This window comes from Chlorocebus sabaeus, chromosome 13, assembly GCF_047675955.1.
Source record: "Chlorocebus sabaeus isolate Y175 chromosome 13, mChlSab1.0.hap1, whole genome shotgun sequence".
NCBI lineage: Eukaryota > Metazoa > Chordata > Mammalia > Primates > Cercopithecidae > Chlorocebus > Chlorocebus sabaeus.
In genome coordinates this window covers 68,098,921-68,123,247 of record NC_132916.1, presented here as the reverse complement: position 1 = coordinate 68,123,247, position 24,327 = coordinate 68,098,921, and the positions used below count along the sequence as shown (strand labels likewise).

The 24,327-nt window shown below is 38.6% G+C and overlaps 1 protein-coding gene across 6 annotated transcripts; it reads left to right on the top strand.

Moving 5' to 3' along the window:
• Positions 1-6: 6 nt before the first annotated feature.
• On the top strand, positions 7-23,963 carry ADAT2 (adenosine deaminase tRNA specific 2). 6 transcript variants are annotated; one of them, XM_038000782.2, is made up of 8 exons: positions 68-170; positions 1,182-1,249; positions 3,062-3,125; positions 11,313-11,417; positions 16,010-16,160; positions 17,360-17,466; positions 22,259-22,331; positions 22,437-23,963. In XM_038000782.2, exons 4-8 carry the CDS (start codon positions 11,358-11,360, stop codon positions 22,478-22,480), a joined length of 435 nt encoding a protein of 144 aa, XP_037856710.1. In that variant the 5' UTR covers positions 68-170; positions 1,182-1,249; positions 3,062-3,125; positions 11,313-11,357; the 3' UTR covers positions 22,481-23,963. The 6 variants fall into 6 exon arrangements, 5 of the variants coding, with proteins under 5 accessions (XP_037856714.1, XP_037856709.1, XP_037856710.1 ...); XR_005241252.2 differs by lacking the exons at positions 1,182-1,249; positions 3,062-3,125 and adding an exon at positions 17,679-17,746 and having other exon boundaries at positions 10-170; positions 22,437-22,458; XM_038000783.2 differs by lacking the exon at positions 3,062-3,125.
• Positions 23,964-24,327: the final 364 nt, after the last annotated feature.

Genomic DNA, 24,327 nt, shown 5'->3' with positions numbered 1-24,327 from the left:
GGCCCGGGCCCGCCGCGTTCCGCTGCCCGCGTTTCTCCTCCGCGGCGGCCTTTGGCGCTGAGTGGTGGCCGGGTATGGAGGCGAAGGCGGCGCCCAAGTCGGCCGCAGGCGGCGCGTGCTCGGTGTCGGCAGAGGAGACCGAAAAGTGGATGGAGGAGGCAATGCACATGGTGAGGAGCCCGGGAGGTGAATGCTGCGGGGTGGGACCTTTCTCCAGCCCTCACCCCAACCCCGGCATTTGAGCAAACGTTCTTTCTCGTCACCATAATTTTTATGGCAGTCAGATGTTCTGGGTGAACTACTGGCTTTACTGCCTCGAAACTTTCTGTAACCCATTCTCACAGTGACTCTGGGCGAAGGAAAGGGAGGAAATACAGAAATTATTTGTTTCATTGGGGTGGAGTATGCTGCAGACTTAGTATTCTGTCGCTGGCTGGCACGTGCTGCCTCCCTTTCCTTTCTGTGGTCACACTCTCCAATCTACAAAGTCACATTATTTGAGGTTTTGGCCCCTGGACCATGTCCAGCGGAAGGAAGGAAACTGAGAACGTTTCTGGTAGAGAGCAGTATGGAAACAAGTCCCTGTAGAATCGGTGTCTCGCATTCATTCATTCTTTCCTCTGCCCTTTTACTTCCTTCCCTCACTCCCTTCGGGTCTGCGGAGTAAAGGGGGCTTTCAACAGAATGGTGTGTGCTAGCGAGCTTCTTAACTGGGAAAATAGTTTGTTTGCAAATATGTGTATTTACATTTTAATAACTGTACATACAGCCACGTGCCACATAATGACCTGTCGGTAAAGGTCCTGGAGCATTAAATCTGCTCACCTTAGCCCTATTGTCCCATCCAAGTACTAACCAGACCTGACCCTGCTCAGCGTCTGAGACTAGGGGACGTTCAGGGTGGTATGGAGGTAGACTACACTAGTCTCTATGTAGACTTCTGGGCTAAACATTTTTGCTACCTTTTAGGTTGACCTTGGGCTAGCACAAGTAAATACATTTACATACGTTTACAAACAAACTGTTATCCCAGTTAAGAAGCTCGCTAGCACTTTTCGGCTCCTTTATAATCTATAGGACCACATATACAGCGGTGATCTTATAGGATTATAACGGAGCTGAAAAGTTCCTATTGCCTAGTGACATGTAGCCCTCCTAACAAGTACTTTTTTTCCTTTAAGACCTTGAAGAAACATGTATGTGCCAAAACCCAAGAAGCAGCTGCCTCCTTAATCTTGTGTAGGAGAAGGTAAACTATGGAATCACATCCCTAGGTGTTTATAATACAATTAAGAGACAAAAATTTCAAAGCCAGAGAGGTCTAGAAATTCTTTGAAAACATCTACATGTTTAAAAAGATAAGATACAAAGTATCATGGCCAGATGCAGTGGCTTATGCCTATAATCCCAACACTTCGGAAGGCAGAAGCAAGAGGATCTCTTGATCTCAAAAGTTGAAGAACAGCCTGGGCAACATAGCGAGACCCTGTCACTACTAAACAAAAATTTAAAAATTAGTAGGGCATGGTGGCATGTGCCTGCAGTCCCAGCTACTCAGGAGGCTGAGGCAGGAGGATTGCTTCAGCCTTGGAGATTGAGGCTCTAGTGAGCCATGACTGTGCCACTGTACTCCAGCCTGGGAGACAGAACCAGACCCTGTCTCAAAAAAGAAAAAAAAGATACAAAGTAAAGGAAATCGCAAAGAAGGAAAATATTTGCGACATATATAAAAGGACAGGTTTAATAACCGTAACATAGAATTTATATAAAATCTAAGTACTTTCCGAAGTAAGAGGAAATATGTATACCCTAATACTGAAAAGGTCAAAGGATATGAATATATTTCTTTTTAAAATTTCCTTTTATTTTTAAAAGTGTTTTTTTTGTTTAGACAGGGTCTCTGTGTTGCCCAAGCTGGTCTTGAACTCCTGGGCCCAGGCAATCATCCCACTTCAGCCTCCCAAAGTGCTGGGATTACAGGTGTGAGTCACCACACCTCACCTGAACATGATATTTCTAAAAGAAGTGACAAGTAGCCAGCAAATGAATGAATACACAATTTCACTATTAATGAAATTCAAATTAAAATGATACACAATTTTTCACCTGTTAAATTGGCAAACGTGAAAGCAATTTTAATGCTTGGCGATAATAAGGATGTGCATGTTTGAGGTGTTTGTTGGTTGGGAGGAACTGAATTTAGAACACCCTTTTATTAGGACAATTTGGCTAGGTAGATATAAAAGGCCTTAAAAGTGGGCTTATCCTTTGGTCCATTAATGCCCCCCCCTTTTTTTTTCCCAAAGTGAAAATATTTTAATGTTTTCTTTTTCTGATTATGTAAATATTATTCATGGTCATAAAAAATTCAAACTATAAAAAAGGGTTAACAAATTATGTAAAAATTACCTGACAATCCTATCATTATAGATAATACTATTAGTGTTTTGGGAGCATCCTTCCATATCTCTCTGTCCATATGTAAACAGCCATATGTACTTTTGCATAAATGGATTTACATGTTCTCTTTTTGATTATCAGCACATTTTTTTGGTATTCTTAATATATTAATCACTCCTCCCTACCTCATGGTATTTCTGTTGCTATGGAGTGACTATCAAAAATGGGACAAAGGATGTATGTGCATTGAAATTATATAGATACTCCTGTATTGCCTTCTAGAACCATGATGCCCAATATCGTAGTCACTAACCATGCGTAGCTATTTAACTTTAAATTAATTAAAGCGAAATAAAATAAAATCCAGCTCCTCAGTTGTGTTAGCCACATTTCAAGTAGTCAGAAGCCACATATGACCACTGGCTACCATATTGGACAGTGCAGATCAAAGGATATTTCCATAACTACAAAAGGATTTGTTGGATAGCATATAAAGTTATCAACTTTACTACTTGTTAGGTTTCTTTCTGAGAGCTAAGCATAGCATCATCATAGGTTATTGTTTTAATCATCATAGCATGTTCAGCATAGCATTCTAAAGATAGGCTTGGAAAAAAAAAGTATGACTAAGTAATAGTGTTGCACTCTTGGTGTGTTCCAGATACTATGCTATGCACAGTGTTTTCATGTGGGCCATGTCATAGGCCCCACAGCAGCCCTATCAGGTGAGTATTATTGTGGTCCTCATTTTCAGATGGGGATATTGAAACTGAGAAAGTTCAGTAACTTTCCCAAAGTTAGAGAGCTGGTAAGGATGGGGCTGTGACTTGAGCCCTGTCGTCTGCTGTCAAATACTGGCCTAGCCTGCCTCTTAGTGTTAGGTAGCTCACTGCTTGCCAACATATCCTCTGCTCTCTTTCTTCCTTTTCAGTTTCCTTACCCTGAATACTGTATATCTACTGTGTAATTTAATTGGACATTTAGATTTTTTTGTGTGTGAATTGTTGAGGCATATACTTTGCCCAATTTTACTAATAGTTTGATTTAAAAAATCGCACTGTAGGAGCTCTTTGTATTTTACAGCTGTTTCTAGGAATAATTCACAAGGAAGCCATAGAAATATTTATATGGAGATGTTCTTATTTATAATAGTGAAGAATTTGAATCACTTAAATGTCAAATAATAGGAAACTAGTTAGTTGAATCAAATATGTTCATAAGGAGAAATACTGTACAACCTTTACAAAATCATGTGATGAAAAAGTATTACCCAATGTAGGGAAAGGTTAACAGTACATTTCTAAATGAAAAAGGCAGACTGCTGAACTGTATATATAGTGTAAATCTATTTGACTTTTTAAAAACTATCAATATGTGTATGCAGGACCTAGGGAAAAAAACAGAAAAAACCTCCGTTGCCTCAGAATAACAGGGATTATATTTTCGGGTATTGGGATTCCTAGTGTATTTTTTTTTTTTTTTTTTTTTTTTATATATGAGGTTTTTTGTAATCCCTAAGTTCACCTTGAACATATCTTACTTTACAATTAGGAAAAAAGAAAGATTGACTATATATATATGTATAGAAAAAAATGTTGCAAGTTTTCTAGAAAAAAAGTCAATTGTATTTTTTTGTGGTATGCATTTTTGGGGCAGTTGGTATTAATATAACATTATGCTAGGCTCTGAGGGAAATTCAAAAAGAAAACAAACACCGCAGATACCATTTCAACAAATGTGGTATGATTACCATTTCAACAAATGTGGTATGATTAAGTTTTTGCTATGTGTTAGACCTCATGCTGGGTGCACAGGCTGCAGAGGTGAGCAAGAGAAGCTTCACAGTGCCTGGATCTAGTGCTTGCCTTCCAGGAACATACTGTTTAATTGATGAAATTAAGCCATGCACAGATGAAAAGGTTGGTAAGGAACATATCCAATGACCACAAGAGACAGATATAAAGTGCTGTCACATAACAGCTGGCAAGGTCCTACAGCATGTCAGTTGAGATATATGGTAGAATTCCTTGTAAATTTTAAGGCACCAAAAGGATGTGGGCTGGCTGAAAGGAAAGGTTGATCCAAGCAAAGATACTGTCATGTACAAAGAAATCAAGAACTTTGTTTTGGGTTAGAAGGAGATCTAGCTATCTGTCTAGAACAGGGCTCCCTAACCTCGGGCTTAGGTTTAGGGGGATCTGTGAACCCTGAAACTATATATAAAATGTTATGCACATGTGCCTTTTTCAAGTGGGACAGTCCATAACTTTCATCAGAGTCTAAAAGGGGATTTCGGCTCTGAAAAGGTTAATAACCTAAATGAATAATGAAAAGTTAGGTTGGTTTGGCTGGCCAATGAGAGGATGGGTGGTAGTTGGGAGACCTTCAGTGCCATATTGAAGAATTTAAAGTTGATGGAGTGAAAACATCATCACTTTGTAAACCCCTGAAGTTAAACTATATAACTGTTTCTGCTATTTACTCAGAGCGTAATCACTCAGAAGAGAGTAATTAGCAGAAACAGTTATGTAGTTTAACCTTTTGGACATGATGATGTTCTACCTGAGAGTTGTTCTGGCTAACTTGTTTGTTTCCCCTAATTTTTTGTCTTTATAGGAAATATTTCTTTGAGGACTCATCAGAGTCTGTGCAAACAAAGTCTGTCTCCATTTCTCCCCCTTTTATCATGACATCACTGGAAAGCAGTTTATAGTAGTAATGTCTTTGGTGAAAATAATAAATTATGAAGTCTCTTCCATCTAGGTGCTTTCATTATGTGTAACTGGGCAGGCCCTGACTAAAGAAAAAAAAGAGATTACATTCAAAGACAAAATAGAGACCAGTGTTTGGGCTGGGAAGAACAGAGATTTTATTCTTTAATTTTGAAGGTTGATCTTTTGTTACTTTACGCAAGGCGTAGTCGCAATTTTTAAATATTATCTGACCTTGTTCTTTCCCTCTGAAAAAGGCTACCTGCACAAATTTCAGACCCATTTTGTCTGAGCTTTTTTGCATTTGTGAAGAAGTGATCAGACTCGACAGTAGAATTGGTGGGAGTGTTTGAAAGTATGATATGGGTACGGTGTGAAATTGATTTCCAGCTTAATTAAATCTATTGTGAACTTGTTAGTGAAGCAAATCTATGTGTTAATTGTTGACAAGGAGTTCCCCTCAGCTCACTTTCATGGGGCTTTATGTTATTCTCACTGCCCCCTCCCTTGCCTAGCATTCTAGTTGCTTACCCCCTCATCCTCAGCATGGCAGGCTCGGCCATTCCTCATCAATGACGTTATTTATCCTTTTAAAATATTCCAATCGCTCGTATTTGCTCTCTGTTTTGTACAGCAATGGAAAGAATTTCAGGAAAAAAAATGTGTTACTTAAAATAAACATGAAGACAGTATTGAGAGGAGTAAAATGAAATAAATTTGCTAGAAGGAAAAAGAGAAAAATGCAAAGGAAGGAATGGAAGGCACAAGCCCAGTAACGTGGTGGCACAGGTGCTATCTCCAGGTGAACAAGAAAGAACTTGTAGGTAACAGGGAATCTCACTCTCATCCCACCCATATCCTTTCCACTCGGCCCTGCATTCTCTTCTGCAGGTTTGAAGTGGCCCACATAGCCAATGTAGAGCTCTTCAGGAGATATTTTTACAGAAAATCCTCATCACATGGCCTCCGTTTGTTTATTCTCCTGCAGTTTTTTTTGGTTTTTTTTTTTTTTTTTTTTTTTTTTTTTTTTTTTTTTAAAGACAGAGTCTCACTTTGTCACCCAGGCTGTAATGCAATGAATGGCACACTCTCGGCTTACTGCAACCTCCGCCTCCTGGGTTCAAGTGCTTCTCATGCCTAAGCCTCCCGAGTAGCTGGGATTATAGGCACCCACCCCCATGCCCAGCTAATTTTTGTATTTTTAGTAGAGATGGGGTTTCACAGTGTTGGCCAGGCTGGTCTCAAACTCCTGACCTCAGATGATCCGCTTGCCTCGGCCTCCTAAAGTGCTGGCATTAGTGGCATGAGCCACTGTGCTCAGCCTATTTTTTTACTTTTTTTAGAGATGGAGTCTCGCTGTGTTACCCAGGCTGGAGTGTAGTGGCATGATCTTAGCTCACTACAGCCTTGAACTCCTCTTGCCATTTTTTTATCCTTAAAATTTCCATGTCTCACTCTCTTGCCAACTGTTCTCTCTCATTTGGTCCCTTGATTGACTCTAAACTCAAACTCTGATAAAGCAGCGGATCAATGAAGTGTCTGTGGTTACTAAAGTAGAAGTTAGAGGCAGAACGGTGGCAGAGAGCCCTGGAATCTGGCCCTTGGTAGGTGCTCCACAAATGTTCGTTGAACAAATGAATAAGTGGAGCCAGGTTGTCTGTGCCCTAGTCCCAGCTCTCTCACATGCACTAGTGTTATATATATGTGTGTGTGTGTGTGTCACACACACACATATATATAAATCTCCCTATGCCTCAGTTTACTCATCTGTAAAATGGGGAAGATCATTATAGGCTTGTAAATGAAATGAATTAATACTTACAAAATGCTTAAATTAGTCCTGGATCAAAGTAAGCTTTCAATAAATTGTAAGCTCTTATTTTCAAGCTCTCAGAACCAGAATACTTGAGATGTGGACAAAACATTACCTCTTAAGAGGTTTGTTAGGGAAAGTATAGCTGGAGTTAAAAATTTAACCTCTTAGAAAAGTCACTGTTCAAGCTACTGGTTTTCATCTCCACCATTCCCCCTAAACTGCCATTGCTTTGCTGAATTAGACACACTTGACCACCTTCCTTCTTGGCCTAGTTTTTTTCTGGGGTCATCCGTAACACCAAATATTTCTCTAAACTCACTAAGCATCTCTTCTTAATCTCCATTGCAAAATCCTTTTTGTTTACCTGTACTTATTTTTTTACTTTCATTTTGAAATAATTATAAGTTCACGAGAAATTGCAATAATAATATAATGGGAGGGCCCAAGTATCTAGTGTCCTTCAATGGTAACATCTTGCGTAGCTATAGTTCAGTATCAAAACCAGGAAAAATGCATTGGGAAAACTGCAGAGCTTATTAAGATGTCATCAGTTTTATTTGTACGTGTGTGTGTGCGTGTGTGCCTATGCAATTTTGTCATGTTTAGCTCTGTATAACCATCACTGGAACTGTTTCACTACCACATGGCTCCCTGTGCCACCTCTTTATAGCTGCAGTTTCTAATCTGTTCTCTATCTCTATAATTTTATAATTCAAAAATGTTGTCCACATGAATCTGTAACCATTTGGCTTGGCTTTCTCCATTCAGCATGATTCCCATGAGATCCATCCAAGTTGTTGAGATTATCGATAGTCCGTTCCTTGTTATTGCTGCATTGCGTCCCATGGTACAGGTGTAGCATAGTTTGTTTAGCAGTTCACCCACTGAAGGGCATTTGAGTTGTTTCCGGTTTTTGGCTATTATGAATAAAGCTGTTATGAACATTTGTGCACACAGACATATATTGTGTGAACATAGGTTTTCATTTCTCTGGGGTAAATGCCCAAGAGTGGAATTGTTGGGTCATATGTTAAATGCATGTTTAGCTTTTTAAGAAACTGCCAAACTATCTTCCAGTGTAGCTGTACCATTTTATATTCCGACCAGCAGTATATGAGTAATATCATTTCTCCACAGCCTTGCCAGCATTTGGTGTTGATTTTACGTTTCACTTTAGTCATACTGATGGGTATGTAGTGATATCTCATTGTGGTTTTAGTTCGCATTTCTCTACTGGCTAATGATGTAAAAACATCTTTTGGTGTACTTGTTTGCTATCTGTATTGTCTTCTTTGGTGAAATGTCTGTCTTTTGCCTTCTCATATAGTTTGGATATTTGTTGCCTCCAAATTTCACGTTGAAATTGAATCCCTGGTATTAGTAGCAGGGCCTGGTGGGAAGTTTGGATCATGGGGAGGATGCCTCATAAATCATTTTTATAGTAGCAAGTTCTCACTATATTATTATTATGAGAATATACCATCCCCTCCTTGCTTTCTTCTCTTACTGTGTGATGCCTGCTCCCATTGCCTTCTGCCACGAGTGGAAGCTTCCTGAGGCCCTCACTGGAAGCAGATGCTGATACCATGCTTCTTGTACAGTCTGGAGAACTGTGAGCCAAATCAACTTCTTTACTTTATAAATTACCCAGCTTCAGGTATTCCTTTATTGCAGCACAAATGGATGAAAACAGTCTTTTTCTAATGGGATTATTATTTTACTGTTGAGTTTTAAGAGTCCTTTATATAGTCTAAATACTAGAGTTTTGCCAGAGATGTGGTTTGTAAGTACTTTTTGTTCCCATTTTTAGCATGTTATTCTTCCTCTTTGCTGCATGTATTAGTTTCCTATGGCTGCTATAACAAGTTATCACAAACATGGTGGCTAAAAACAACACAAGTTTATTCTCTTATAGTTCTGGAGGCCAGAAGTCTGAAATTTTAGTGAGCCCCAATCAAGGTTTTGGCAGGACTGAATAACTTCTGGAATCTTGCCTTTTCCAGGTACTGAAGTGACATTTATGACCCATTCCTCCATCTTCAAAGCCAATAGTGCAGCATTTTCAAATCTCTCTCTCTCTCCTTCCATTATCACTTCGCCTCTTGCCTTCTGTGTCAGACATCTCTCTTAGGAGGACATTTGTGATTACATTTGGGGCCCACCTGGATAATTTGGGATAATCTCTCTGTCTCAAGATCCTCGACAAATATTTTTTGCATTAATAAATGAGTTGTCTCTTCTGTGTACCTGGATCTCTGTGTAATTCTACACTTACCTTAAATAAAATTATCAGTATAATAATTGCCGTAGCTACACTGGTAGTTAGCGTCTCCATCCTCCTTAACTGTCCATCTTCTTTCTGACTTTCTTCTCTGTAGTAGCCTATGGTGCATTTGTCTATATTAACCAAACCTTGGGACTCTTCAAGCCTTTTGAACTTGCATAAACTGGACGTGCTTTAACCACTATCACAGAACTGGGACCCAACCAGCCTGTGGATAGTTCATAAAACAGTTCTGAATGCAGTCTTATTGCATCAGATACTGTCTCCTCACATCTCTCCGTGCCCCATCTCTGACCCACCAACCAGGTGGAGAAAAGAGAGGTCCAGTTTGCTCCTGCTGTGGGCTTCTTTCTCCTGTAATGGCCAAACGAAGAATAAGTGTCCTTTGAGCGTGGTTGGAGTAACTGAGGAAATCCTGTATGCCTTATGATAGGAAGTTGTCACTAATTAAATAAAGTAGAACTGGAAGTAAGAGACTAGTGCAGGAGACAGAAGCCACTGTTTTAACAATGCCTTCAACTTTGCGCTTTGTATGCCCTATAATGTGTATAAGTACCTGCACTTAAGTGAGATTCAAATCTTCCAAAGTGTCTTCAGGGCTGCCACAGTAAGGAATACCTTGCCTTTCCGGAAACAGCTGTACAGCAGTTATATTCTTTTGACTGCATTGAGTTGGAAATGAATGTACACTAGTCCAAGGGTTGTACTCTTCCCTTATTCTGATTCTCAGAGGCAGTATCAGGTTATACCAAGGCGTAACCTGCCTGCTTAAGCTCTCCGCCTGAAGGTAGAGTTAATTTTCCTAGGGCCCAGAGCTGCTATCATAGGGCAAGAAGAAAAATGAATGAATGGCCTGTGATAAAGGAAACTTTGAGAATATAATAATTGGTTTGCCATTCCTGGGATGGTAGTCATGGAAGTGTTCCTAAACTTGTTTTTCTCATTGATTTTTTTCAGTTGAGGTATACTTTATATACAGTGAGATGCACAGGTTGTAAATGTATCCTTCAATCCATTTTGAATAATGCAAACAGCTCTGTAATCCATGTCTTTATCAAGATCCAGAAAGTTTTCACCACCTCAGAAAATTTTTTTGTGTACCTCCCCAATCAATCTGCACATCCTCCTCCATGAAGCAACCACTGTTCCAGTTTCTGTCATTGTAGTTTAATCTGTTGTAGTACTTTGTGCAAAAGGAATCATATAGTATGTGTGCTTTTGTGTGTGACTTCCTTTACTTAGCATGTCTATGAGGCTCATCCATGTTGTCACAGTATCAGTAGTTCCTTTTTATTGCCGACTAGTATTCCATTATATGAATAGGACACAGTTTGTTTATCCATTTTCTTGTTGATGGCCACCTGTGCAGTTTCAGGTTTTGGCTATTAACATTCTTTTTAAGATTTTGGTTCTTTTTTAAGCTTTTTATTTTTTTTTAATTTTAATTTTTATTTTTTGTGGACACATATTCCCTTCTTTAAATACCCAGGAGTGGAATTTTGTTATAGACTGTGTGTGTGTTTACTTTTTAAATAAATTTTCGAAATGTTTCTCATAATGATTGTGCCATTTTACATAGAGTACTTCTAAACTCTTATTGTCTCACATAGAGTAGAAATTGTGGGACAGGGCAACATCCAGTCTGGTTACCTTTAGCTATTGGGACTCTAGAGGATAATTTCTATACTTTTTAAGAGAAGCAAAGGAATTTCAATGAGGAAAGAATTGTAATAAAGGATTTATAAATATTATTTATTCCCTACCTTTTTGCAAATACGTATTCTATCTCTGAAAAGACACATAGACCCTGGCACTTTAAGTCAGTCACAGTCTCCTTTGATCGCATCTATTTCCAGTGAGAAGAAATCAGGGGCTCTGGACCTATGAAGGGGATTTTTTTTTGAGTCTCCCTTAACATGGACACAACACAGAACACCGGCACTAAATACCGTAATGGAACTATATTCCAGAAAAGGGAAAGCTACACTTCTTTGTTTTAGTCTTTGTACATATGTATCCTGTTCATGCTGCATCTCTTTCTTTCCTATACTCTTTTCAAGTATGAAGTATTACATCTTACAATTTCCACTTTGTGTTTCAGGCCAAAGAAGCCCTCGAAAATACTGAAGTTCCTGTTGGTTGCCTTATGGTCTACAACAATGAAGTTGTAGGGAAGGGGAGAAATGAAGTTAACCAAACCAAAAATGTATGTGAGTTGAGCAGTATAATTGCAAACATACAGTAGTGATGGGTGGACTGGAGAGAACTGACCACAGTTGGTGTGAAGATGAGACTGAATATAGTCCCATAACTGCCAGTGGTGGGTAGCTTTTCTTAACGTCTCTCTTTTTCAGTATCATTTTCTTCCTGATTTTGAAAGTGATACATGTTGATTTTTTTTATTGTGGAAAATTTCAGAACAATTTAATGAAGCCATAAAATCTTAGTGAATAATTTTCTGTTTCATAGAGTTTTACTCTAATGCTTGAGTGAAACCCAAGAGGGGATTTTATTTCATCAGAATATCATCATGGAAGAAACAAGTCTGTCTCTACTTTAAGCCAATCTAATATATGAAATTTTCATTTTACAAAATAGGTCAATTTAACTCATATTGCACTCCTTTTTTAGTACCTTTAAATAATATTTTCATCTTAGTACATTAAAAAAGTATCCACAAATTACAGCTTTGGAGGGAGGTATGAAGATTATATAAAGGAAGCTATTTCTGTATCAGATAATTCAACAAACTAGGGTCTTCCACACCAGCTGCCTCTGTAGCTACATGTAGTATGTACATTTTAATAGCTTGTATGACTTTTATTACAGTTAGGTTGGGAAGTTCATGGTTCAAGGCAGTGCTTCTTAAACGTGGTATCACAACAATGTGTCATGGTAAGTATACTTGGGAAGTATAAGTAAACTACTAAATTTTGTGATTACAAAAATTCCTAGGTGGACTCAAAGATCACTTATACCTGTAATGCCATTCACACAGACTTTTGTCTTGTCGTGTGATTTTGGGAGCCAGAGAATAAGCTGGTGTTGATACCAGTGCTATGAGAACTTTAAAGTTCATCTGTCAGTCACATCTGTTGAAAAGAAAACTGATATTTAGCAAAACACATGTAAGATAGGAATCCAGATTCGCAAATCTTTTATTATTTATTTTTGACCATAAAACAACAGGATTATATTTTAATATATAACTTGTGTACAACCAAAAAAATAAAACACCACAGTAAAACAAACAGGAATAAACATGGTATTTCATTTGCAGTGCTTGACAAAATGCTCACATCCTTAATCAGAAATGAGCTCTTAGAAATCAGTAACAAAGAGACTAATATTACAAGGGAAGTGAAAATAAAAGGAACAGATGAAAATGAAATAACAAGTAACCAATAAGGCTATACAAAGCTGATCTAGCTTAACTTAACAGAAGAAAAAAGCAATTTCTTTGCAACATTACATTATCTGTGATTTAAAATAGTGATATCTAATGTTTGAACAGTTTTAGGAAATGGGAAACATTCAAACACTGGGAAAGCTTACACTGATTATAGGAAATTTACTTAAAATGTAGATTTTGCGTATACTTCGCTCCAGCAGTTCCAATCAATAGGAACTGTTCCGACAAAGTAGTTGGACATTCGGATTTACATATAACCATGTTCACTGCATAGAAAATCTGTAGTTAATATGTCAGCCCCCCAAAAAACTTTTTTATCAATTTGCTTATGAAAAATAGTAGATTGAAGTGTAGAATTAGAAAGAAAAAAGGCACTTAAATAAAAATATAGTATTTCACAAAATTCTTTTTCCTTTGAATTCTTGAAAAAGACAGCTTTTTAATCAATCAGTTTTAAATGTACCCTGTGATAAGTGAGAAGCATGAATATATGCAAGTCATACTTTTTATTTTTATTTATTTATTTACTATGGAAATGCTTTGATAGAGGTAAACATGGAGTGAGAACAGCAAGTGGCCACACGGACATGGCTATCACAGAACACATTGTGCATAAATGAAGAATTCATACCGCCCCCACCCTTAACCCAGTAACAGAAGGCTCTAGGCCCCCTTTTCCTCAGTCCACTCCTCAAACTCTCCCTCCTCCTCAGCAGTGGCATCCTGGGACTATTGGTACTCGGATACCAGGTCATTCATGTTGCTCTCGGCCTCAGAGAATTCCATCTCATTCCTGCCCTCGCCTGTGTACCAGTGCAGGAAGGCCTTGCACCTGAACATGGCTGTGAACTGCTCTGAGATGTGCCTGAGCAACTCCTGGATGGCCATGTTGTTTCTGACAAAGGTGGTGGACATTTTTAGCCCTGGGGATGGGATGTCCCAGAAAGCTCTTTTCCCATTGTAGGGGATTCAGTCAGCAAAGTAGCTGCTGTTATTAAGCAGCTTGGTTTGGATATTAAGCATTTGCTCCTCTACCTCCCTCATGGACATGCAGCCCCTGAAAATGGCAGCCTCCGTTAGGTAGAGGCCATATTGGGGGCCATAGGCAGCCATCATGTTCTTGGCATCAAACATCTGCTGGGGGAGTTCAGCCACTGTCAGGACCTTCTTTGTTGTTTAAATGCTCATTTTGAAATACCTTTTTAAAATTTCAAATACAGAAAGTAGAAGCAGTTCTATTCTCATTTCTCTATGCAGGACTATTAAAATTTTGCCATATTCTTCCAGACAGTTTTCTTTCATATAAATCATATAACAATATACACATATATACAGTCTTTTAATTTTAACTCACATGTATAATAATTTCAAACAATGTTAAAATAATTACCATTATCATAACACTGAGCAGTATTATTTAACTGTCAGGATAGTCATTCCCATGTAGAATTAACATTTTTAAATTAGCCATTACCATTTTAGTTAGAAAAAACAGAAGCATGTACACATACCTCTGCAATTAGTTGATGTTTGTTGAAAAATGACATAATTTTAAATATCAATTTAAAATACTGTAAAACATACAAAATTTTTTTTTGAAAAAATGTTTTGAAGAATTTTTAAAAATGTTTTAATTACATTCATGTTGACTCACAAAGCAGTTATTAAGAGGATATTAAAACATATAAGTAATAAACATAATACAGCAATTAATTAATGTATAGATACTTATTTAGGAGTAGAATTCTGCATTTTAAATCATGGTCATATTTTCCAGTTTGCATTTTGTGTACGATATCTTTAAGATGAGAACTTTGAATGTCCTAACAATATCCATCTAACCCCATCCAGTGACCTGGGTTTCTTCTATATGCTGAAATTAACCTGGGTTTATTTTGTTATTCTGCGTCATAAAGAAGATTACTCTATAACTATAGCGTAGAAAGACTCTTGACCCCAAGTGAGAAGACCTGAGTTCTGCGTTTGGATCTGATACCACCACCACCACCCCATTGCCACCACCACCTCCTCTCCCAGCTGTGTGTGATTAACACATGCCAGCTTGGCTTAGTTTCTTTTTCTTTAGTAGCAAAAGAGAGAGTTGCCTGAGATGATTGAGTTCAGCAATTGTTTATTGAGAGCTGTAGGGAGATTTGATTCCATAATTTAAATCTGATTTTTTGAAAGCACCTAAGTTGGGGAAACCTTTTTTTTTTAAAACTCTCCATTTAGTTTTGGTGTGCAGCCAGGTTTGGGAACCTCTTCTCTAAAGTACCTTCCATCTCTGGTAATCAATTCTGTGATTCACCCATGTAGCCCCTTGGCCAGCTCTGCTCCCATCTGCCTGTAGCTTCTGTGGCATCTTGGGCCACTGTGCTAGCACTTTTCATACCCTGCCCTATCACACAGGTAAATGAGCCCCACCAGATTTTACGCTTGTTGAGGACAGAGACTTTTTATCCTACACAGAATTTATGTAGCCCAGTGACTTGTACATAGTTAGCACTCAGTGTAAATTATTGATAAATGCTATTGTCATGAATATTACAAATAATTATTCCATATAGAATCTATGATTCATTTTAAGCTATTTTAGTAAGGGAGAAAGAAAAGGAGACAAGAGCTAGCAGAGTACATGTATAGTATTATGTGGCACCATGCTTCATGTAATTCAGATTTATAAGGTGTATAAGTATAGATACCAGTGTATACCATTTTACATATGGGAAATCTAGACTTACAGAAGTTAAGTAACTTGCCTAAGTCCACATAATTAGTAATGTCACTGTCAAGATTCAAATTTAAATGTAGTCAGTTCTTCATGCTTTGTGATCTCTCCCATCCTGTACTGCTTCCCATGAAGTGTCTGAAACCAATACCAAATCTCTTCTTCTCTAGAGTCTTCCAGTATATAAAACCTCATTCCCCAAAAGTGTAAGAGGTGACATTCCAGTAAACTTAATGTAGATTTGCTTGGAGTGAGATCAGTGGCAGCCTTGAACATATATTTGAAATTAGAGCACAAGCTTTTGAAAATTTTGCTTCCCCTGAAATATTCAGAAACCATACACTTTTTTTCTTTGCTTTTTAGACTTACCTTCTCCGTGGCATTTTAATTGAAAGAGTTTCCCCTAAGATACTTAGGTACTTAACTAAAAATGCAGCATGATTCCTTTGGCATCTCTGATTAGATATCTTTCGCAAGTGAGGTTATGGTACTTGAACTGGGGAATACATTGTGCCCTGCTAAGGGTGTCTTGAAACTGTATTCGTTAAAATATTGGCAGAAAGGATAGGTGCATATTTTGTACTTATTTTTTGTATATTTGTAAAATGGTAGTCACTTGAAGCAAACAACATCAGTGCAAGCCCCTTTCTCTTTTCAGGCTACTCGACATGCAGAAATGGTGGCCATTGATCAGGTCCTCGATTGGTGTCGTCGAAGTGGCAAGAGTCCCTCTGAAGTATTTGAACACACTGTGTTATATGTCACTGTGGAGCCGTGCATTATGTGTGCAGCTGCTCTCCGCCTGATGAGTATCCTTTGACTTCATGAGTTAATGTCTTGTACCATTCATGTGAACAAGAGAGTGGCCTAAATATGAAAACACGGACTTAGGAAACACCTTGTAAAACGTAACGTAGTGTCTCTTACAAAAAAAGGAAAGCTTTTTAAATAGTAAAATGACCTATTTCTTTTCATATCAATAAACGTAGAATGATTACACAAATAATTTAGAGAAATAAAATGTTAGAACTATCTTAAGTAGTTATATAAAGATAAATCATAAATTAAGTTGAAGTGGATTATAAAACAGTTTGCAAAGGAAAAGTGCTAAAGAATATGCAGCTAAGTTTTGTCTTTGGATAATGGATTGTGAGTGATTTAAATTTTTTTCTGTTTATCTGTTGGTTTGTTTGCCATGAATACCTATTACAATGTACCAAACATTATCAGTAAAAAGTAAATGCGAAGTAAAAAATCCTTTATGATATTCTAATTGTAAATGGAAAATGAGTAGTTACTGCTCTTTGGATTGTCTTGCATGGATTAAGCAACTTAAATAGTTCAGAGACACTGCAGGGACTTCTAAAGATCTTTTTAAAAAATTATTTGAAAATTGAAAAACTCAGTTTTTTAGTTGCTTATTTTTTATATACTTATTTTACTATTTATGGATAGATAATTTTAACACTTCAAAAATAATACAGAAGTTTTTGGGTATGATAAAATGTACAGTCTCTATAAAAGGGTTATTATGGGCAACTTAGAATTCTCTCCTCATCCTGCCTTACAAAATAGCTAAGTTTTAGTCTATTTTATATTAGGGCATAGGTTATATTTTATTTGGGGCAAGAACAGGGAAGAATCTGTTATTTTTAAAAGGTGAAAATCCCTGGATTACATTTCTGCATCCTTTCTGGCTCTGACTCCCTGGTGATTCTGAAAAAGTGATTTAGGAAAGAGCAGAGAGAGCCCTGAACTGTGAACATTAAGCAACCACATACTCAGTTTTCATTCTGTTTGCAGTTGTTAAATATCAGTTTCTCAAACTTTAAACCCTTTTCTTCTGTGTAACTGGATTGTATGGTTTATAAGACTAATCCTAAGCTTCATTGTTTTGAAGAGTAGCATGAGCTTTCCTCTCCAGGATGGCTAGTATAAACATACTCTGATTTTGTCATGATGCATACTTGAACTGTACATTCTATGCAGGACCTTAATTCTGTGTTATAAATCCCACTGGTTGTATATGGCTGTCAGAATGAACGATTTGGTGGTTGTGGCTCTGTTCTAAATATTGCCTCTGCTGACCTACCAAACACTGGGAGACCGTTTCAGGTAATACAAACTGCTTATGCTTTTTCTTTCTTGCTAATTATTTTCATCTCTTTATGCGCTTGTGAATAACTAGTGTGTGGCCAGTATATGAAGAAACCACAATAGAATCAGACATCTTGGATCTCAGAACCTCTGGTGGAGTTCATTTATGCCTCACTATAAGATGACAGGGAAGAGTTTCTAAATGAGTGCCTACCTGTCTTCATTCACAGACTCCCTCCTGAAGGAGAGTCCCCACCCTTCCCAGCTGACTCCGAACACTCTTCACCAACACTGTTAGGTATGCCTGAAGACACTCTCGCTGTTGGAGTTTTTATTCAATGAATGTTACCAGCTCTGTGCCCTACCAAGTTTGGTGATGCTTGGCCTGTGTCAGTGATGCTAGAGACTATTTACAGCACACACAATATTTTTGCACAAATTTAATCATTTTGCTTGATTGCCACATCCTACTTTTAGTATCTAGCAATCACTGTATTTTCGTGTTTTTTTCCCTCTGTCTTTGTAATGTTGAAATTTCCCCCAGACCTAGGAATCCATGTCTTTAGTCTCTTAGAAATTCCCTTTTCCCTTTAATCTTGCCACTTCTCCCAAAGTTTTTATGGGTCAGACTATAAGCAATAGCAATTTGTATTTCAGAGTTTGGACTGTGACTATACTCCTGCTTTCATTAACTGGTTTGATTGTTTTTCTCTCTAAGATGTAAGGTTAATGTAAAAGTATTATGCTTTAAAAAGAAAAAACTTTAACAAATGCTGGATATGGATGGGTAGTTCACTTCAAAAACTTCAGGTGTTCCTAGAATACTTTAAGGACCTATGAAGGACTAAATTTGGCTGAGTCTCACTGAGAACGAGTTTTTAAAACGTTCTTGAGTTTTCTAGCTGAACATTAGCTTTCCTATCAACTTCTGTACATTTGAGAATAGATACTGTTTAACATTACATCAGAAAAGAAATTGTAATACAACGATGGAGAGTGAAGGATACAATTGGCTTGATCATTAAAGATATTTAGAAAGTGATTTGATTTTTTCCAATCACTTCTCTTAGTAGCTCAAATTTGGCTTACATAACTCTTTGCAAATGAATTGCTGACTCTGTATTTCCTTTATGAGAATGATCTAAATAATTTTTCAGTTTCTGGGCAGAACAAAGATGAGCCTTTTGATGTCAGACATGGGAGGAATATTTCTCTCCAATGTGTCAGTGACATAGGGCACAAACACAAGTCCTTTCTCACACATCTTCGTCATCGATGCAGCAGAACCGAAACAAGTTCATTTGCAGTGTGTATACCTAGCCACATTGGCTCAGCTGCAAATCAATGACTGTGGCTTGCAGCCGTATCTCCAGGCTTAATGCCAAATTATGGTTTTTTTAAAGGTGCTTTTAGATTCTAAGGAAAACAGTGGTGCCCCAGGCTCTGAATGCTGGGTATTCTTTTTTTGTTTGTTTGTCTGGGCTTGGGAGGCAGCAGCTGATTGGGAGGTGGGATACTGTTTCTTACTGCAGAATTACAGATTCTTTCATATGATATTATAAGCAGCATTAAAGTTTGTAGAGGCCGATAGAACTATTCTTTTCAAAGAAGATGGTGATTAATTATAATACCTGTTTGTTTTTTAAAATTTTTATTTTATGACTGGGTGCAGAGTCTCATGCCTGTAATCCCAGCACTTTAGGTTTCTGAAGGTGGGTGGATCACGAGGTCAGGAGATCAAGACCATCCTGGCTAACACGGTGAAACCCTGTCTCTACTAAAAATAAAAAAAATTAGCTGAGTATGGTGGTGGGCGTCTGTAGTCCCAGCTACTTGGGAGGCTGAGGCAGGAGAATGGCGTGAAACCAGTAGGCGAAGCTTGCAATGATCCGAGATTGTGCTCCAGCCTGGGTGACAGAGTGAGACTCCGTCTCAAAAAAAAAAAATTATTTTATTATTAATGTGTGCTTTTTATTAATGCCACAAATTTGTCGCTGTAATGGATACTTGAAAATATAAATAATAAATTATCTTGGTGTGTTAGAGTGGTGCAGTTTCCTTCAAGGCCTGTAACTCAGCAGTTCTCATTCCTGACTGCCCTTTAGAATCTCCTGGAGGCTTCTACGCCTGACTCTGCTCAGCCCTGCCCCAGACCCTGCTCAGCCCTGCCCCAGACCATCTGAATCAGAAGGCAGGGGGCCAACAGTGCTGTGTTTCCAGACAGCTCCAGGCGGTTCTCCTGAGCAGTCATGGTTGAGAACCACTGCTCTCATCCCACGTGAGAGGAGAGGGCTCTGAGTGTGCGAGTGGAGGGCGACTCCTGGAGAGCCCCAGCACTTAACGCAGCAGGAAGCAGAGGGCATCTGTGACGGGACTGGCCGGCAGTGGTTAGGATGGTGAAACGCTGAGAAGCCAAGGGAGGCAAAGAGCGGTCAGATGGAGCACGGTGGCCAGTTGCCTCCAGGACTGCAGAGTTGGGGAAGCTGAAAGGAGACCAGTGTTTTGGTCAGTAGGGACCTGGGGATTTCTGAGAGGGCAGATATCGAGGGAAACCCCACCCCTGATATTCAACATGGGTTCTTTTCTATTTCCCTAAGTGTAGGCTGGTCTGAGAAATAAAGGAAAAGAGTGCAAAAGAGAGAAATTTTAAAGCTGGGTGTCTGGGGGAGACATCACGTCGGCAGGTTCCACGATGCTCCCTGAGCTGTAAAACCAGCAAGTTTTTATTAGCGATTTTCAAAAGGGGAGGGAGTGTACGAATAGGGTGTAGGTCACAGAGATCACATGTTTCACAAGGTAATAAAATATCACAGAGCAAATGGAGGCAGGGTGAGATCATAGGACCACAGGACAGGGTGAAATTAAAATTGCTAATGAAGTTTTGGGCACGCATTGTCATTGATGGCATCTTATCAGGAGACAGGGTTTGAAAGCAGACAACCGGTCTGAACAAAATTTACTAGTCGGGAATTTCCTCGTCCTAATAAGCCTGGGAGTGCTATTTCATCCCTTTGTCTTCAACCGTAAAAGACAGCTGCCCTCAAAGCGGCCATTTTAGAGGCCTACCACAGGGGTGCATTCTCTTTCTTAGGGATGTTCCTTGCTGAGAAAAAGAATTCAGTGATATTTATCCTGTTTGCTTTAGAAAGAAGAGAAATGTGACTCTGTTCCGCCCGGCTTACCGGCAGTCAAAGTTTAAGGTTATCTCTCTTGTTCCCTGAACATTGCTGCCATCCTGTTCTTTTTTCAGGTTGCCCAGATTTCATATTGTTCAAACACACATGCTCTACAAACAATTTGTGCAGTTAATGCAATCATCACAGGGTCCTGAGGTGATATACATCCTCCTCACGAAGATGACAGCATTAAGAGATTAAAGTAAAGACAGGCATAGGAAATCACAAGGGTATTGATTGGGGAAGTGCTAAGTGTCCATGAAATCTTCACAGTTTATGTTCTTCTGCCATGGCTTCAGCCAGTCCCTCCGTTTGGGGTCCCTGACTTCCTGCAACAGGCAGATTCAGTGAAGCGCTGGGAGCTCAAGCCAGTAAAGATGAGGCCACTGAGGAGTGAAGGCAGGAGCAGGGTGTCAGCCTTTGATGGGGCAGGGTGGACGGAAGGTTATTTGTTATGGCAAAGGTTTATACAGGTGTGGGAGGCCCAGGCAAGGGCAGACTGAAGACACAGGAGAATGGGAGGTTCGTTCTGAACAGCATCTTGCAGTAGGTGGTCGTCCTGTCCCCTGTGCCTGTGCTTTCTGGCACCTTCCTTCCAGATGCTCATTTTGTCATTTCACGCCCTTCAGAAGGGTGCATGGTTTTAAGTCCAAACTCTTCTGACAAACTTTCCAAGCCATACATACTTTTTATCCCATTTTTTGTCTTTCTTTTCTTATGCTTCCTTAATAATCACCTCCTCGTCTATCAGCTGATTTCCTCATACACTACCCAGGCTGCTTCTTGCCCTTTCCCTGAAATGCTCTGCTTAGCCTCTTTAAATATTCTCTATCTCTAAGGTAAGTTCAAGTTTCGTGCCTTCAGGTAATATTTCATATGGTAACACTCCTTACTGATAACACAATTTCTTATTTGTTCTTTCACATGTTATAATTTCTTTTCCCCAGTTAGATGCTAAAGATAGAACAAGCTGAATTTTATTTTTTAAAAGCCTCTATAGCAAGGGTTGATAAGCTTTTTCTGCAAAGGGTTAGCTAGTAAATATTTCACCCTTTTTGAGCCACTTCTGTCTCTGTCACTTAGTCTTTTTTTTTCTTTAACAAAACTTTTAAGATATAAGAACCATTCTTAGCTCACAGTTCTCAGCTTTGTAACGGATTTGGTCCACCAAGTATAATTTGCCAACCCTAGCTCTATAGCATCAAATGCTTAATGGGCCACTAGTAAATAGGAGCAGGTAAAAATAATGCTTAATGAGCACTTATGATGTGCCAGGTATTTAACAGGTATTATCTCACTTAATCCTCACAAAATCCCACTGAAGTAAATGCTGTTATTGCCAACGTCTGATAAATAAGGCATGGAAAGTTTAAGTGCCGAACCCGAGATCACTAAGCTGGTAACTTCTACAATAGTTGATGGATGAGTAACAGCTGATGGGGGGTGAAGCCTCACTGAGGCCGTATATCAAACGTCTTTTGGAAGTGTGCCTCCTTACCTATGTTACTAATATCCCCAAAGTTTATTAGCATATGAAATCTGTTTACATGATCACATATATATTGTTGTTTTTGTGGGATGCAACACACATTTTCATAGGCCTATGTTCATTCTCAGCTTTCTCATTCCATCAGTGTATCCCTGGATATCGGGCTGAGGAAGCAGTGGAAATGTTAAAGACCTTCTACAAACAAGAAAATCCAAATGGTCAGTTTTCTATTGTAAATAATGTACTTCCCTTAAATCTATACAAAGAGAGTCTGCTATGAGCTTACCTCTTCACTTTCTTTTTCTTTTCTATTCTTTTCACAGCCCCAAAATCAAAAGTTCGGAAAAAGGAATGTCAGAAATCTTGAATATGTTCTGATGAAAGAACCAAGTGACCCAAAGTGACTTGGACAAGATTCCTACACTGAAAGCTGTTGACATCGTTGAATCATATGTTTATATATTGTTTTTAATCTGTGGGAAAATGGTGTCTCTCATCATTTGCTCTGTTAAGGGAACAAATTAGCACTTTTTAGAAGTCTGACAATTGTAAACAATTGTTAGCTTTTCCACAAGCTGATTCCCATTTTGAGATGGGGGTAAAATTAAGTTTGAGGTTTTAGAAATTAGCAAGTAGTGCGTACCGTTCCAGCTACAAGTGCCCAGTCCAGGCAAGTGCTGACTTTTTAGAGAATGTGTGGCCAGACCCAGGGGCCTGGAGTGTGTCTGAACTGCATACAGTGTGCCACCCTGAGAACACCTTCTCCAGGACTGCCATTTCAGAGTCAGATTCTTCGTTTTTTGCAGCTACGATGTTCTCCCAGGTCAATGAGGGGCTGTGACTTCTCTCTAAATTGTATGTAAGTTGTGTATATAGAGACCATAATTATATGGTTCTTAAAAAGACTTTGCTTTTATAAAGCATTTAGAGAACATGCATAGTTTTAAAACAAGTGCTTGGGTTGTCACTTAAATTATAGCGTATTGCTATAATAAAACCTAATTTATGTCTTATTTGAAGATGAATAGTCTTCAAAGATAAAGACTAAATGGGACAATTGTTATTGAGCAAAAAACCAAATTATCCTGCCCTCATGGAGCTTATATTCTAGCGAGGGGAGATAGATATGATAGATAACACAGTTTATTGGAGGACAATAAGAGTTACGGCAAAAAGCAAAAGGAACACAGGGTAAAGGGGATGGGGGCCAGTCGGTGGTGAGAATGCTGACTGAAAAATAGATTGGTCAATTTAATCTGAAACAAACGGTTATTTCTTTAAAAATCCATAAACAAATTTAAAATCTAAAATGTAAAACTTTGAACACAACACTAGAAAGGGTATCCACAGCACGAAGTCCCCAGTTCACCTACCTCCCTGACTATAGGGCAGCTTTGCACAGCCCCACTGGGCGCACTGTGTGCTTCTGCCCAGAAGGGGGCCTCGCCGTTCCACCAGAAGCTCAGCTCCAGGCCCTGGAGGGGCTGCTGCTCCTCAGTTGCATTTCTTCAGTAGATTCATTTCCTTGATGCAAAGCATCTGTATTTGTTGGTTCTGTCATTTGAGCGATGTCTCTGACTTGTTTGTTTTGAATTACATTACAGGCTGGAATGTAATTGTGGTGAAAGTATTTTTATATTGCTGAGAGTAGCAGCTAATCACAGTTACATGCTTCAGAGGATTTATAATTGCTTGGTTTTGTGTGTGTGTGTGTGTGTGTGTGTGTGTTTAACTGCATTTGAAAAGTTTTATGAAGAATATGCATGATTTTAAATCTGTGATAATGTTACATGCACCTTCAATTTCATCCACTTTAAAAATTATCTTCTTATTAAATTTTAGTGCTTTGACTAGTTTGTTCCTTTTTGCAGTTGGTCGTAATTCATTTCTGGCTTCTTATGCTTTTCTGCAAGCAGATTTCATTGCACTTATTGTGTTCATATCATTTTCTTGGGGATTATTTGTAGGACAACCAACCTGTAGTTTTGTCTCTGTGGAGTACCACCCGGTAAGTCTGGCTTAGCATCTTATGTCCAGTAGGTACTTAGTAAACATTTGCTAAATGAAATTACTCCTTGAAATTTGGGGAAAAGTGAATAAGACTATCTAGGACAAAAAGTCAAAGCCAAAAATAGTATATGAGTATTCTAGCCCAGAGACAGTTGCTACTGAAAGAATCAAGGAAATAATAAAATGATAGACAGGGAAGGATAG